We start from the raw sequence: 17733 nt of genomic DNA, 5'->3' as shown, positions 1-17733 counted from the left end.
TCATTTTTATAGTATCTCAAACAGTGAGGAGCCAAGGAAACAGAAATGAAGACTGGAAACAGGAGCTTAGGAAAAAGGCAATATTTTCCCCCCATGGGACCTGAAGTCACATGATCAGAGCAGATGAAAGATGTGAATGTGAGCTAAACTGGGGACTCCTTAACAAGAGCAAGGACAACACTGTACCAAAGCCCTAAAAGGAAAATTGCACTTTTTTTGGTTAGATAATGCTGCAACCTCAGAAGGATGGGGTGGGAGTGGAGGAGAACACGGGGCTATTTCCTTTCCCCCTTGTTTTCTTAAGATTATGAGATCTATAAAGGAAAATCCCTCCTTTTAAGGAATGTGTATAATCTCCCATTAATGATGATTTCTGTTGTAGATGAACTCAAACCATCAAAACAGGTCTTGTGGTAGGTAAAAGACACCCACTTTATTCTCCAATTCAAGGGGGTAGCAAAAAGTATATATATTTATATATATATGTATATATATATATATATATCATAGCAAAAAATAAAAAAAAGAAAGCAACCAACCAACAACTATTTATCATCCAGATCTAATTGTTCCAAAGGCAACAACAATCTCACTGCCCATGTGAACACTGACACCATTTACAGAATTTTTCTTCTCCTTAGGGTGGAAGATACTGCCAAGTGAATCATTATTTATTAACCAGGCTGCTGTTCACATTTGCACACTCTAGGAAGGGAGTTTGGAAGGGTGGAAACAACACTGGGTTTTCCCTTAAAGACCCCTGAAAGGGAACGCAAAAGGTAAATCAATTGAAGGAACCTTAAGCATCAACTCTACCCACTTACTCTAATAATAATGCTCAGCCACTACGGACAGTAAGCCAACTCTAACTAACTGGGTAGCCCCTAGAGCTGGAAAGAGAACAACCCATCTACCTTATTCATAAAAACATTAAAGAAGGAATCCAAAATCTTGTGGCTCTCCAGCAGATATACATCTCCAGATCAGGAATACTCAAATACAGTTTCTTTCCCCCCAACCTTTGCTTAAGCAATTAGCCTTTCTGTAAAACTCAAGTCTGGTTTGTACTTCCCCACCCCAAAGGAGGGTCCTTCCACTTCCAAGGAAAGGAAGATCCCTCACTAATGACTGCCTTGGCCCAGGGCTGGCAAGTATCAAGTTACTGCCTTGTTTGCCATTCTGATTTGTGGTAGGCTCTCTCCCTCCCACCAGCACCCAATTTATAATCCTTGCCTGTTTCTCCAATTCACATCATGATATTGCTGTGCATATTGACTCTTTGTCCCAGGGCTCATAAAAACAGAAATAATAAATTCTTCAGAAAGAAATGCTTAAATGTCCAAGAAGCTATACCAAATCTAAATAAGACCTAAAACCTTCACAGGACTATGAAATTCCTGAATCAAAGCAATTGACTATTCTTGAGGGAGACACTGAAGAGTTAATGGAGAACACTGTTCTTTGCATCCTAGATGCTCTGATCCAAAATATTAAAAGCCAGATAAAGACAGCATAATTAAAGCATTTTGTAGAGTGGCACTGAACAGAACTCAGACTGGCGGTCTCTGTGTTTGTCCTAAATAACCTTCACAGGTTGCAGAAAAGTGTTACCAGATCCCAATCAATTGTCAGATTAGCTAGTTCCTGAGGGATTTTAGTATAAAACCTTAAACCAGGGAGATATGCTGATAGTTGGAGAGAACATTTTCATAAATGTTAGCAAAGAACTGTTTGCCTTTATCAAAATATCAGTCTTCAGTAAATCAGGGAGTAATGCCAGTAATTTAGTAGAGAAAGTGGAGGGTGCATTCAAAGGGATCTACTTCCTAATGGCTGGGTGCTTTCTTTACACATATGGATTGCAGAAATCATGCCCCTCCAGCTTTCCTTATTTTTCAGACCCAGATGTGGAGGGACCAAGTGGGTGTGAGAGAGTGTTATAACCTCAGCATTTGGAAACGGGGGGGAAAAGCTTTCTTGGAGGGGGTTGGTGGGGGGCGGGGAAGAGGGGGGGTTCCATTGTCAGGAATACTGGCTGGCGAACAGCAGCTCTGCAGGGCTTCCATCATATTTCCCCCTGGTTAACTTAATCTCACTCGCCACAGAATCAATTTCAGCACCTTCTAGATAGCCACTGGCGAATTTTGGGGTCATCAGTTAAGCCTCCTCACCATTGATTTTTTTTCCCTCCCTCCTTTCTCTCCCCTCCTCCCCTCAATTGTTTCTTATTAACTCTTCCAGGTGGCAGCCGGTTGGGCAGGGCGGCTTCCCGGTTTATATACATCATTTTATATACATACTCGGCTCAAATGGCTGCTTCTATCATATTGCAACCTCTTACAAACGACCAAACTTCCCTTTGTTTTCAGTTTTGTTTGAGGGTGTTTCTTTGGTATTTTGGAGCTGTGAGGGTGTTTATAGCCCCCCTCCCCACACACACCCACACCCCTTAAATTTAAGCCTAGCATTTCTGCAGTCATCAGGGACGCACTGGCTTTTTAACCCTTTGAAGAAGAAGGGGAAAAGAGACCTTTTCTCACACTTGTCCGAGACTCAGGAAAGGAAAGGAGGAGCCTTGAGACTTCCTCCTAGAGAACACATTTTTATTCTTTCTTTGGCCAATATGAACCAGTTTTCACATAGTACTCCAGACACGGGTCTAGAGCGATTGCTGAACGGGGACAGGGGGTAAACGCAGGAGCCCCAAAGGGAAGAGTATTGTAGACATACTGTAAATCAAAGGCAAGAAGGCTTTCTTTTTACTTACGAAATTTGGGGCTGGTGCTAGTTTCTGGTGTGATGGTGGTAGTGGAGGAGGAAGAGGAAGAGGAGGAGGAGGAGGAAGAATCCTGAAAGGGAGACAGGGTCCAAGAGGGAGTAGAGTCGTGGAGGTAGGAGGAGGTAGCGTATGCCGCAGTGGGCCAAGAGGGCATTGGCTGGGTACTGGGGGCCCCTGGCAGGGGTGGGCGGGAACCCTGCGTGCTGCTGCTGAAGAAGGGGACCGTGGTGGAGAGTACTGTCGGGGGGGCTGCGGTGTGCCGCACCGTTGTGGAGCGGGGGCTAGCCCGGATGGGCACCCGGTGCCCAGGGAAGCGAGTGGGTGCCCGCGTGATGGTGGTCAGGCGGGTGCTAATCCGGTTGGGCGTCCTGGAGGAGGCGGTGCCGGAGGACGGGGTAGAGGTGGAGGTGGACGTGGTAGTCGTGGTTGTGGTGGTCTCCATGCCCTTGGGGAAGGAGCTGGGCTTGGAGAGGAAAAAGGGGTCCTGGCCGATCCCCTTGGAGTCCACCAAGTCGGTGGGCACGTACTCCTTGACGGAACCCACCACGATCCATTTAAGGAGCATGAGGCTGAGCCCCAGGCCGATGAAGCCGATGAACAGGGGCACCACGCAAAGCCAAGTCTGCTGCCGGTTCCATACAATGCAGTTGCTACAGCGTAACTCCCGGGGGGGCTCGGCCGCCCCTTCCCCGTCCGGGCCCCCTCCCGCCGCCGCCGCTGCCCCTTCCTCGGCGGCGGCGGCGGCGGCGGCCGCGGTAGCAGCAGCGGCAGAAGCGGCACCAGGTGGGGAGGCACCGCTCGCCCCTTCACTCATCCTAGGAGCCTTTTCACCTTCGCCCCCCGCGAGGAAGCCAGAGAGACATCAGGGACCGGGAGCCGGCGGGCGGAAAACAGCAGCAGCGGTGGCGACGACGGCGGCGGCAGCAGCGGCGGCAGCAGCAGCAGCAGCAGCAGCAGCAGCAGCATGCGAATCTTCACCCTTCCCCCACTCTCCCTCCCTCCCCCCCCCAAAAATAAAAAGGGAGAGAGACAGCGAGAGGGGAAGGAGGCGCTGAAAGAAATGGGGGAGGGGAGGGAGGAAAGGAGTAGCGGGGGAAAAACCTTTCCCCACAAAATCACCAGTCTTCCAGGCTCGAAGTCAGTTAATAGCGGGGCATTGGTCCTTTCCCAAAATGAGCTCTCCTCCTGTGTTGGCCCCCGAGCATCTGCCGAATCAGCCCCGTCACCATGCTGTCTCCATCCACACACAGGAGCCTTTCCAACATCCTCCTCCTTTGCCCCTCGGCGCTCCCCGGGGTTCTTCTCTCACAACCCCCACCGCCACCCGTCTCCCTCCCTTCCCCCTCTTTTTTTTCCTTTTTTTTTTTCTTCTTCCTTTGATTCCTTGCAAGTCACAGCAATCAACCTTCTGGATTTTTTACGATGTCAACCATCCGAATGGAGAAACACCAAGCCACATTCCAACACAGGGAACCGGTCCCACTTTACAGGCGATTTTTCACCCACCCCTCTTCAATTTTTTCTCCCCTCTCTTTCCTCTCCTCCCTCTTCTCTCCAGCCTTGGTGCACTAGCATTCCTCGGCTGCTTCTTTGAGAGCGACGGAGCAGCGAAATGCACCTGTTATTCAGCGGTCCTGCAGCCAACCCTTGGACAGCACTTTAAGAGAGAGACCAATCCGAAAGCAGAGCGGAGGGAGAGGAGACCACAGCTTTTCCCTCTCTCCTTTTCTCATCCAGGATCAGCACCAGCGCCAGGACCAACCTGACATCCAAACTCGGGCAAGCTCTCTTTTCAGCATTAGTACTCCAAGGAAAAAAGGAAAACAGAGAGTCGGGTGAGGGGCTGGGTATCCGAGAAAAGAAAAAAAGAAAAGAAAAGAAATCCACAATTATTATTTTTAAAGTACACCCACTTGATGTCCAAACTAGCTATTTAAAAAGGGAGAGTGGGGGAGAAGAAATATCTGTGGAGACACTGGATAGAGACACAAGCAGAAGCCAGCTTTTGCCAACCTTGCAGCTCCCCGATTCAATTGTGTATTCCTAGTGCAGAGTCAAAGGAAGCAGGCTGGGTTTCAGGAAAAGTATAGCGCCTCCCACCAAAGCCTAATGGTGGTTTCTTAATGCGCATAAGATAAATAAATGATCCAAGCAAGCCCTAACTCCTACCCCCCCCCCCCACAAAAGGTAGATGGCAAAATCCGATTTTCGACCAGTTCTGAGCCCATGTCGGGTGCAAATCCAATAGGAATTCATTTAAAGCTGGAGGGAATGTGCATGTGTGACTGTGTATGTCTGCGGATGTGTGTGCCAGCCAACTCACTCAAGTGTGGTTTAGAGGGAGACAGATACCTTCTTCACACAGGATTTCCTGCAAGAGATATAATGGGACAACCTTCTTTCTACATACAGTACTTGCAAAAAGTACCCGAAACAAATGGGTAGCATTCTTCAAAGAAGTTTCCCCACCATCACCTGCTCCCCTTCTCCCTTAAATAAACATTATATGTGAATGCATACATGTATTAAGGATGTATAATTTTAGTTATGCTTCAATATAACTCCTTAATGAAAACTAAGTATGTAAGCTTATGGTTTAGAACTCCCGTCTTCTCATTTATAAAATTAGGTAAGAAAGGAGGTAGGATGGAATATTGAGCAAAGGAAATAACCATTGGAAAAGCCCTAGAAATAAATAGTATTGAAGAAAACAAGACTAAGAGTAGTTGAAAGTCTAATTAACTCCATGCTAGTTTACATTATGGCAGGGCAGAAACTAGGAAAAAGAAAGGATAGAAGTGACACCTTTGATTTCTTCCCTGCGGAACTCTGGGATGGGGATAGATAATTCCTCTATCCTTACCAAGAGACACCTTCTCTGAAACCTATTCTAGAGATTTGCCTAGAATTGTAAGAAGTTAAGTGTTTTGCCCAAGGCCAGGAAGCTAGTTTGGGCCAGATATAGTATTTAAATCCAGAACTTCTTGCTTTTGAGGCCAGCTCTCAACTAGAGAAGAAAAGGACTTCTCAGGACATTTCATAACATGCTTATCAAGACAAAAAGTAGTGCCCTCCAAATGCCACTCCCATCCCATTCTTTCTAACATAGCAAACACAAATGTAGAGTCACTAGGCCAGCCATTTTGGGCTAGATCAAATAGAATACAGAATGCCTCTGTTTCTCCAGACTGTTAATAGTCTCCCTTAGAGGTGTAAATGTCTCAGATGGTATACATTTATTCAAGAATGCATGAGGAAGTAAAGAAAACTGTTGGGGAAAAGGGAGTAGGAAGAGGAAGAAGAGGAAGGAAAGAAAGGAAGAGGAGGAAAAGAGAATAAGGTTGGGGGAGATGGACTTTCTTTTCCCAATATGATAGGGTTTCCCCACAGAAAAATGATATGAAAATTATTCTGGTATTAGTGATGCTATTGTATTTTCATTCTGATGAGATACTGAAAAGTTTCTATGTAGAAAAACATTTGGATTATAATTTCTAGAACACCCTCCTCCCATTATCTGTAAGAGATGATTCCAAGTTTAAAAAAATGAAGAAATTCTCATAATACCCCTTACACACATATCCACATTTCTTCATCTTAAAACATGTGTGTGCAAGCACACACACATTTTAAATGCTCTCAGCATTAGAAGTCTCATTGTTTAAAAATCTGTAGACACATATGACTTACAGTGTATTTTTCACCAAGAAAATACAATGAAGCAAATAATATCTTTCCAAGGAAGGTGGTGTGAAAAGACAGCAGGTGTCATAGATGGAAAATCACTTCTTAAGGAAATGTCAGGGTCATGGAATTCCTAATTTTTATTTGACCTCCTCACTCTACATACTAATCCCTTTGCCTCTCAGAAAATAACTTTGATGCTTGTCTCAACCAACTCATGACTTTTTGAAACTACAGTTTTGTTTTATTTTGTTCTGTACTTTTTATTTCATTCATTTAACTTGCTGCAGGATTATAGGATTAAAAACCTAGAAGATTCTAAGATTTAGAACTAATATTCAAAGATACAGAAAGGTACCTTGGAGGCCATCTCCTCTAAAGCCTTAATTTTAAAGATTATGAATGGACATTGTGTTCAAAATAAGGACCAAGGACAAATAAGCCATGAAGAGCAGATATGGGATTTGAAATCAAACCCAAACTTTGATTTCTATTTCAATGTTCTTTCCATTGTACCATATTCCCTCTCTAAAAGAACTCAATTGAATTGACATACACACCCATGTCTGGATCAAATTGGCATGACATTCTTTCCCCTATTAAATGATCAACAGATGTGAACAATTAAGAAATCAAAGCTATCAATAATCATACAAAAAATGTTCTAAGTCTCTCTTTATTAGGGAAACACACATAAAAATAACTCTGAAGTAGCACCTCACACCTATCAGATTGGCCAATATGACAGTAAAGGAAAATGCTAAATGTTGGAGGGGATGTGACAAAATCAGAACACTATTATATTATTGGTGGAATTGTAACCTGTTCTAATCATTTTCTAGGGCAATTTGGAACTATGCCCACAGGGCTATAAAACTGTGTATACTCTTCTATCCTGTAATACAATTATTAGATCCACATATCAAAGAGAGAAAGAGGGGAGAAGGTGGAAGGAAGATCTATGTGTACAAAAATATTTAGAGCAGCTCTTTTTGTGGTGGTAAAGAATTGGAAATTATGGGGATGTCCATCAATTAGGAAATTATTGAACAAACTGGTATATAAGGGTGAAAGAATACTATTGTGCTCTGAGGAAATATGTGCAGGATGATTTCAGAAAAAGTTGGAAAGACTTACATGAGGTAATGTAGAGTTAAATAAGCACCCAGGACAATATGGTACACAGCAACAGTAATATTATAAAATGATCAACTGTGAAAGACTTAGCTACTCTCAGCAATACAACAATTCAGAACAATTCTGAGGGATTTCAGGTAAACAAAGCTATCCACCCCCAAAGAAAGAACTGTTGGAGTCAGAATGTATATCAAAGTATACTATTTTTCAGATTAGTTTATTTGTGTTTGTATTGGGGGTTTTGGTTTCATATGAGTATTCTCTTACAATAATGGCCAATATGAAAGTAAGTTTTGCATGATAATAGATGTATAACCCAGATCAAATTGCTTGCCAACTCTGAGAGGCAGGAGGGAAGAGAGAAAGAGAGAGGTTTTAGATCTTATAATTTTGGAAAATTTATGGTCAAAATTGTTATTACATGTAGTTGGGTAAACATATGTTAAAGAAAAAATTAAAATGTTTTGGCTTTCCCAATCACTTTAATGATGAAGATCAGTAAATTGTAACTTCTAACAATAATGAGTTAACTGAATCATTAAGAGACTAAGTGATTGGCCCTTTGTCTCACAGCCAATAGATGCCAGAGGCCTGACATAAATTTAGTTCTTACTGAGTCAAACTCTTTTTTTTCCAATGAGGAAATGGAGATCAAAAAATATTGTGACTTTCCCTGGTTCCCTTAGAGAGTAAGGAGCTCTAGATTATGGTCTATGCTTTCTAGTGTCAATTTCTTTGTTCTTTCCACCACAGCATGCTGATTCCTCATGGCCACAATCCCTTTAGCATCTACAACTTTGTTTACAAATCAAGTTTATAAAATCTCTCTAAATGTTCTCCATTTCCCTTTTCCTCCTTGTTCTTATGTACTTAGTCCCTAATTTCTCCCAACTCCTGAGCCATGTACATCAACTACCCAATTTGCTACTCAGAAAAGAAAAAAAAACTGTCATAACAGTGAAGAAGGGGGGAAAAGAAAGAGCCCTTTACCTGATTTCAGGGTATCTTGCATGCCATACAAATCCTTCCAAGATATTTTGGCTCATTTGGTGATCATTAACTTTCATTTTTTCTTGTCAGATTCCCTGGTAGCAGGTGCTAAGTATTGCCAGAGGAATTAGCCTGGGAATTCCACAGCTGACATCTTAGAAGGGGGCGGTCATTTGGAATCCCTGCTAGTTGCCAGCCAGTATCTTGTTAATTTGGTGCAGGTGTGTGGTGATTGGCAGTTCTTTGTGGGGTTAGAAGAGGATAGAGAGTGGCTTCTTCTCTCTCATAAAACCCAGATTCAGGTCCTAAATTAAGAGATCGGTTAAATAGGGCGCCTCCCAAATCAATCTTCTATAGAATTATAAAATTTGTTTGTTGGAGCATGCTGAAAATTTTTGTAAAATCATTATCATCTGCTTCAGATTTAAAAGAAATCTTTATGCAAGAATCAGCATAGTCAGGAAATTGTTCACCTTAAAATCTGAACAGTACCCAAAACATACATGCTAATGTAAAGCTTCATCTTCCCAAGGTCTGAGGGTCTGAGAAGCTCAATACTGTGAGTTCCCCAAAGAGCCTGAACAATGACATAAATAACAAGAAATGCATAGCCTGGAGGGCCAATGGGTAATATGTTTTACTTTCCCTCATTATGGTGACTGTTTCTGACTGTGCCCTTGGTGGGTGATAGGGCAACTGCAACCATCGAAATTTAATGTACGCACCACTCATCCTTGCTTGCAAGTTGTAACTCCTCAGCCAAGTGCCATTTGCCCAGCAGCCATTCTCTTTGTCACCAGCCAGTATATTGAAGCTACTGACAAAGAGAATAGTTCTTTTAGACTTCAAGAAAAAAACACACTGCAAATATACTGGGGATACCATGGTACTCCATCACTGAGAAATGCCAGCCCCTAGCCCATCTTCAGCATGACTTCTTTCCAAACTTTCCTAACATATCTGCTTTTATCACTAACAATCCCTCTAGTAACTTAAACCTTTGCCATTTGGAGAAATAATTTTTACCTTCTTCTATGGTTTGGTTGCTGCCTATTAGCTACTTTGGTTTTCTAGATATAGTTTAGTGTCTGATAGGTTTGTAGAAAGATTCTATGAAATGACAAATGATTTCTCTCGGTCTCTATCTCTTTCTTTCTATATATTTATATAGAAATTTATATATATATATATACAAAAGTGTATATATAAATATGTGCATATATATGTGGGTATATATGTATCTATTCTATTGCTGCAATATTTGTAAAATTCAAACAGCCAGTCTACCCAAGTTTCTAAGTCCTCTCCTTTTGACTTTGATTATGTCTCTGACATCCATCCTTTTGGACTGTCACTCTGGTTGTCTCTTTTCTCCTATATATCCTCCATGCAGTTGTCAAATTGGTCTTCCCAAAGAATGGCTCTGTTTCATTATCCTATAAAAGTAGCTTCAAGGACCCCTAATACCCTCTATTATAATTCTTAATTTTTTATTATTCATCTTTTAAATCGCTTCATAATACCACTCAAATCTCATTTCTAGACTGATTTTACATTTGGGCTGAAGAAGAGAAGGTTCTCAGAGAAAGGAACAGGCATTTGTCTTGAAAAGTTTGAAAAGCTATCATATTAAAAAGGAAGAAGAACTGGTTACATTTAACATTTGATCATGAGGGGTGGGGTAAGCATAGTAAGGATCATTAGGAAGAAGTTAAAGAGGGGCAATTTGGAATTACTATTAGTGAAAAAAAAAGTATTAATAGTTAACTATCCAAGTGTAGAAAGTGTCATTTCAGAAGTCGGTAGGTTATTCCTCATCATTGCAAGTCTGTGAGCAAGAACAAGATAACCATATATTTGGTTAGACATTTGGCAGAAGATATTTATATCCTTAAGCTATGGCTTAATGTTAGATACTCAGTAACAGAAGTGTGCTGAAATCAGCCCTTGTCTGTTCATGAGAGCCCCTTTGTAAATATTCATTGTGATTATTGACATCTCAGAAATTGGCAAATGCTATAAATTGGGACTTGATTTGTTGTTTGTCTAGATGCAAGAAAGTGTTAAAAAATTGCAATAGTTTAAATTAAGCTTAAAAGTGTGGAAGGTTTCTAGAAAGCCAATTTTTAGCATTTAATTGTATATTCTTGTAACAACCCTTCTAGTTCTGTGATACTACCCCTTCAAAAGCCATGCCATTCACACTGATCTCCTTGATGTTCCTCATATCTGGCATTCTTTCACCCACTTCTGTGGCTTTAACACATCCCATATGCCTAGAATTATCTCATATCTCACCTCATTTTTTTTTTTGTAATTCCTACATCACCAATGTCAATCAGGATCCCCTTTAGCAATACATGTCATGTCCAGGATTTATTAAAGGCAGTCTATTGGGTGAGACTTTTTTGGTAAAAATATTTTATTTTACCAATTACATGTAATAACAATTATTCACATAAGATTTCTGAAGTTATATGATCCAAATTGTCTACCTTCCTTCCGTTCCTATAGATGTTAAGCAGCTTGAGCTGGGTCTTATATGAATTATCATGCAAAATATATTTCCACATTGTCCATTTTTGAAAGAATATTCATATAAAATCAAAACCCAAAATAAAAATTCAAGTAAACTAAAATGAAAAATACTATGTTTTGATCTGCATTCTATAAACCAATTGGTTTGGCATGTAGTATTGCACTTGAGGCTTTGTGGATTCCCCCTTTCCCTTTCCCTCTCTATTTTCTTCTTCCTCTCCTAATTCTTTTCTTCCTTTTCCTCTCCTCCCTCTCCTCTTCCTCCTTCTCTATTTCATTTTTCATGATTATCAGACTTTCCTATTTCTTTATGAAGTCTGATTGTCCTAAAAACCAGACTTTTATCATGTGATCTAAGAACAATCATCAATCTTCCTCCTTTTTAGCAAGGGAGTATTATTTTTTTTCTTTAGCTGTCTTATAAATAAAATTTCATTTTTGTATTAGTTTTGTTTTATATGATGTTCTGTTTGTATGTGTTCTAGATATTTTAACACATGCAAAGTACACAGTCACACTGATATTACATATGAATTACTTGTTCTAAATGTGTACTTTTCAGGTAAGTTTTGACTCCAGGATGCCAGGTCAGTTTCTTAACAAATTCAATTTCAGATTTCTCCTAAATAGTTTTAAGCTCAATGTGTCCAGCTTAGAAATTTATCATCTTTATTCATTTATTAATATTAACCTCTGGATTCTAGCTCAAAGCTTCTAGTCTCTCTTATTCCTTTGCATATGATCATTTTTTACTTAATGGTTTCAAAAGCCTTTTTATTATAGTGATTTTTCCAGATTACATGTCAATACAATTTCTTCAATATTATTTTCTGATACTTTGCAATCCATGTTCTCTTTTTCCCTCCTATTCACCTTCCCCAAGAAGACATATGTTGTACATATAATATGTATTTACATATTTATCATGTTGTGAAAGAAGACAGATATTTCTTTCATGAAATTAAATTCATGGAGGGAAGTATAAAGATTGATATGTTTCCATTTGCATTTGGAGTTCATCTGTTCTTTCTATGATGGTGAATATAATTTTTTTCTCATGAGGTTTTTTTTTAGTCATCCTTGATCCTAATTAAGTTGGCGACTGAGTGGCTCAGTGGAGGAAGAGCCAGGCATGTATAAAGGAGGTCCTGGGTTCAAATCTAGCCTCAGACACTTCCTAGATGCGTGACCCTGGGCAAGTCACTGAACCCCCATTGCCTAGCCCTTACCTTCAATAGCTCCAATAGCTCCAGTAGCAAAGGAGGTATTGGTGTTTGCTGGCCAGAAGCCCATCATCTAATCATAAGTATTCCATATTCTGGATAACAGACAAACCAAAGTGCATCATCTGAAGCAGCTACCAAAGGGATTGAGCAAGCTTAAGAAACCTTGAGAAAGTCACTGTGTACACAAGTAATCAACTTATCCAGAGGAATGAACAAATGGATTTAACAACTGGAAAGAAAACAGCTAGAAAACCAGTAGAAATAAGGATGTTGCCCACGAAGAACAATTCACTATGATGATTAACATGACTCTGGACATGGATGTTGAGTGGAAATATGTTCCTGCTCATTCAAAAGTCAAAGGCAATGTTGAAGTTCACAGATCATTCAGAGAAAAGTATAGAAACACATCTGAAGACAATATTTGTAAATATTTAATTTGTTCAACCCTGCAATATAATCTCCAAATTACTTTTCCCTTTATCATTTTCTCTCTTTTTTGGAGCTCTGTTCTATGGCTAACTTTGGCCATTTTCTTCACAAGCCTTCTCAATTTTTCTATGTTCTACTTTAAATTTCTTTTAAAAGAATGCAAACAAAAATGAAAGAAGGGAAATCAGACAATTAGTTTTAGTGATCATTAACTAACTTGTTATAGTAAGAATAGTTGGTACAAACTATAAGTACTTACATATATAAGTGAATAAATTCAGTTTAGGGTTAAATACTTAATTAGGAATTGTTAGTTATCTGATTTTGTAGTAAAAAGTATTTCCATCCATTGACCAATTTAATAAGCTGAATCAAGTCAACTGAAATCTAAGATTAATGATCTAATCATTTAGAAATTTAATATATGTAAAAGTAAAAAACTGGCTATCAAAATTTCTCTTCTCTCCCCCTTTGAAATGTGTTTGTTACAAGTTAACTGCAAATTAACCAATAAGATAAGAGAGATTTCTTACCCCACCAAGGTTAGATACTTTGGTGCTGTCAAAACCTTCACTTTCAAAATAGGATAACCAAATGATGAACATATACTCTAATCAAATTCAATGTTTGAATTGTTGGAAACCTCACTAAAGTCACACACTGAATCCTCTTATGTTAGGGTTAGGAGTGAAATATTGCAAATCACTAAATACTGGAATTCCTGCCATACACCCACACTTCAATTTATTTTACCTTTCCTTTCTTAAATTTCCTTGACATCATCCCTGCCTTTGTTCCTCTTTTCCTATGATAAAATCTTATTGATGCTGATAAACCCTGCGTTTCAGACCAATTTAGATATGTCTTCACACTCACAGTCTTTGTATGACCTGGATGTCTCATTAAAGCCAATGGACTAAAAAACAATAGAAGAAGAATGATGATATATTTAAGGTTAGGCAGAACCACATTGGTCATAAACTCTCTTCCTAAAATAGGTCACATTACACATTAATTGTGATTAGCTGTGTTCTGGTGGAGGCATGTTTTAAATAGGTAAAGTGTCCAGGTGTCTATGAAATTTTTAAAGTCCATATCTAAGGGATGAATGCTTAACTGAAGCTTTTTGACAATAAAAAGGGTATATGTATTTGTAATGCTTTCACTTGGATATTAGATATTAATTAGAAGGTCTTTATATTTCTGGAACATTCCAACAATTCTTATTGCCCCAAACCAATATATTCTTTTAAATGTTTGTAGATCATTTTGAGGGACTGCTAGGTACAATGGGTAGAGTGACAGCTTTGGAGTCAGGAGAACCTGAGTTCAAATCCAATTTCATACACTTACTAGCCGTGTGACCCTGACCAAATCACCTAAACATATACACCTTCAGTTTCCTCATACGTAAAATAAACTGGAGAAGGAAATGGCAAGACATTCCAGTTTTCTTCAACAAGAAAATTCTATATAGGGTCACAAAGAGTTAGACATGACTAGTCAACAACAAAAACAGAAAAAAGGTAATTTTGAGCATATAAGTATTCAGACTTTAAATAAACGCATAAATGTATCATTAACCTATATTTTGCAGAGGTCAGTGGTGTTCCTATAATTATGTGATAAATATGTGTCTTTTTAAGAAAAATGATGTCAGGCTTCCATCAGAGCAGAAGCTGATAATGTTCTTAACCAGTAATTCATTTACAACCATGAAGTGTTTGATTCAATAATTATATATCTTATCAAATCCAGTACTATTTATAAAATAACAAAATTTATCTGGAAGAACAAAAGAGCAAGAATATCAAGAGAATTAATGAAAAAAATATGAAGGAAGGTGACTTTGCTCTGCTGTATATCAAACCCTATTATAAAGCAGCAACCATCAAAACAATCTGGTACTGGCTAATAAATAGATTAAGAATAAATGGAATAGATCAGGATCTCAGAATGTAGTAGTAAATGAACATAGTACTAACCTAGTGTTTGAAAAGCCCAAAGATCCAAGTTATTGGAAAAAGAATTTACTATTCAAAAGAAAAAAACTGCTAGGAAAACTAGAAGACAATATGGCAGAAACTAGGCACAGACCAACACCTCATACCATATACCCAGGCAAAATCAAAATGGATACATGATTTAGAAAAAAAAAAGGGGGTGATACCATGAACAAATTAAGGGAGTGTGGAATAGTCTATCTGTCAGATCTATGAATAAGGGAAGAATGAATGTCCAAAAAGGCATAGATAATATTATGAGATGTAAAATAGGTAATTTTGACTACACTAGATTAATTTTTTCATAGAATCCTTGCTATCTAGTGCTGTAGAGAAACTAAAATTTTAGCTAGTTCACGTTACATGAAATTTTTAATTTTTTTTAAAATTCCTTATATTAAATAGATGGACAAAATTTTATTTTTATCATGATGGACTTGCAGTGACCTTACAGATAACCAAATTTTCACTACTTTCTTCTTTATTAGAGATTATTCTCCCTCTTTCTTCTAGCTATTTTGTTTTTCATATTTTTCTGTATTGTAATCTTTTTGAATGGTTCTAAGTTGTTTATTTTGTTTCCCATACTGTTTTGTTTCCTTTATTTCCTCAACTTTTTGGGTTTTGTTTTTCATTGTTTATTATGAGTATCGATATAACAGTCCACACATGTGTATGTATAAGGGAGATGTTTGATCTATGGAATCGTATTGAGAAATGCATGGTCAGAGTAGCGCATGGCAGTAAAGGTCTTGACCTTTGATCTCAGCATTCTTAACATTCTGGTGCAAATCCAGGCTTCTTTGTCTTCACCTGGTTAGAATACTTCACACCTGGAACTTGTTGTAATTTACATTTGAACCAATGGCAATACACTGTGTGCTGTTGCATATATGTTACGTACCTCTTACCTCATTATCCTAGTAAATAGAGAGGAACAGCCAGATCTGCCCTCTTAACTTCCTTTTCTCTCTCACTTGGAACTTGGCTACATGCCAAGGAATCACTCCCTCTATGGAGCCCCATTGTACTCTCTAAAGATCTTCTTTCTTTAATCTATCCTTCCTTCTCACCTGACTGCAGGCCAGTGCAATCTGCACTTGGAGCTTAGACTCCCAGTTCTGTAAGCAGTACCTTTTCTCAATTGATCTCCACGTTATCTTGATTATTTTTATCTTTCTTCACTGTACACCCTACAAAGAAAGATAACAGGAACTTATATGTGCTGTTCCTCCCTGTAATCTGATCTGTTTGTGTCTGCCTCAGTTTATCAAACCTCTCTCCGGCTTCTGTTCTCCTCCTCAAAATCATATTCCTGTAGATATTCCCTTTTATGCAGTGGCTGCTGGCCGGTTACTGAAATCAAGAATTTCTAACCTATCTGTTTTACAGATCTTATTCCATGAGTTCCTTTTTTATTACGTGTAATTAGACATAATATTGTTCAAGTTGCCTATTGCATACATTGACTAAATAATGGTATGATCCTCTGATGTCTTTTCAGAGGTCTTGCATAGAGTTCTTAAATTATTTCACTCTAGATGATATTTGACAACAATTCTTCCTCTATAGTGTCATTCTTTAATTTTTTCAGGTCCCAGGTAAAATTCTACCTTCTGTTGCCCACCTTCCCTGATTCCTTTTAATTCTAATGACTTCACTCTATTGATATTTCTTTTTTTAAAATCTGGTTATTAGTTACACAAAAAAATCCTGTTAACATTCTCTTCCTTTCCCTCCTTCTATTAGAGAAGACATCATTTGACAAAAAGATATATGTACCTAAAACAATTTCTTCTTTATTTCTACTTATCAGTTCATTCTCTGGAGGTAAACATACACAAGACACCATACATACACAAGTCATTCTTTAAACAATATTTAAGATTTCATGCATAATATTATCTCTGGTCTGCTTGTTTCATTCTTAATAAATTCACATAGGTCTTTCTAACTTCTCTTTTCTTTTCTTAGAATCAAAAGGCTCTAAGGCAAAGGAATGGCAAGAACTGAGCAATGGGGGTTAACTGACTTCCCCTGAGTCTCACAGGCAGAAAGTGTATGAGGTCAAATTTGAACCCAGGACCTCCTATATCCATTTCTGGCTCTCTATGGAGCTACCTTACTGCCTCCTCCAGATTTGTTTGTTTATTTTTTAATGAATCTTTGTCATTTCTTATGATAAAGTAGTATTCAAATCAAAATCACATTTCAACTTGTTTAGTCTTTCCTAATTGATATGGATCCCTTCAATAATTCTTTGCCACCACAAAGATATATACTAGAAATATTTTAGAACAAAGAGGTTACTTTCCTTTTTTCCCCTGATCTCCTCAGGAAGTAAACCTACTAGTGGTGATATTGCTTTTTCAAAAGATGTACCCAGTTTTATAACTCTTTGGCCACATTTCTAAATTGTTCTCCATAATGGTTGGATTAGCTGACAATTCCTCCAACAATGTATCAGTGTTCCCATTTTTCTACATGCCGTCCAACATTTCTAGTTTATCCTCTATATAACTTGTTTACATATAGATTTTTGTATGTTACCTCCTTCAGTAGGCTGTGAGTACCTTGCAGGAAGGTACTATCTTATACTTTTTTTTTCTTTCTATTTCTATCACTTAGAACAATGCTAGCACATATTTTTTCTGCTTAAACTCTGTGACAATAGCCAAAACATATACTGTTGAGTGCAAATGGCTTTATTTTTCATGTGAAATACAGAGAGAATAACATTGTGTGGTTATTATCCCATATATATATGAAGGAAGCCCTAGATCTAAGTGAGTGCTGAATGAGTGCTGAATGAACTAGACAAATTCCATACCAGATTTTACAATTCTGATAATCAATAGATTTGAAAATTACAGTAGCCATTATGATCTTTATCTTTATTTAAAGTAATCATAATGGATGCTTAGCTCAAGGGTATCTTAATGAA

The 17733-nt window shown here is 38.6% G+C and overlaps 1 protein-coding gene across 2 annotated transcripts in view; it reads right to left on the bottom strand.

Moving 5' to 3' along the window:
* Positions 1-5290, bottom strand: part of NRG3 (neuregulin 3) — a 1175669-nt gene extending 1170379 nt beyond the window's left edge. For both annotated transcript variants that reach the window (XM_001365491.4, XM_056800197.1), the window contains exon 1: positions 2768-5290. In XM_001365491.4, coding sequence (XP_001365528.1) covers positions 2768-3593 — 826 coding nt within the window. In that variant the 5' untranslated portion in view covers positions 3594-5290. The remainder of the gene's footprint in view (positions 1-2767) is intronic.
* Between the last annotated feature and the right edge of the window lie 12443 nt (positions 5291-17733).

This window comes from Monodelphis domestica, chromosome 1 (genome assembly GCF_027887165.1).
Source record: "Monodelphis domestica isolate mMonDom1 chromosome 1, mMonDom1.pri, whole genome shotgun sequence".
Classification (NCBI taxonomy): domain Eukaryota; kingdom Metazoa; phylum Chordata; class Mammalia; order Didelphimorphia; family Didelphidae; genus Monodelphis; species Monodelphis domestica.
This window is presented reverse-complemented; position numbering and strand designations above follow the sequence as displayed.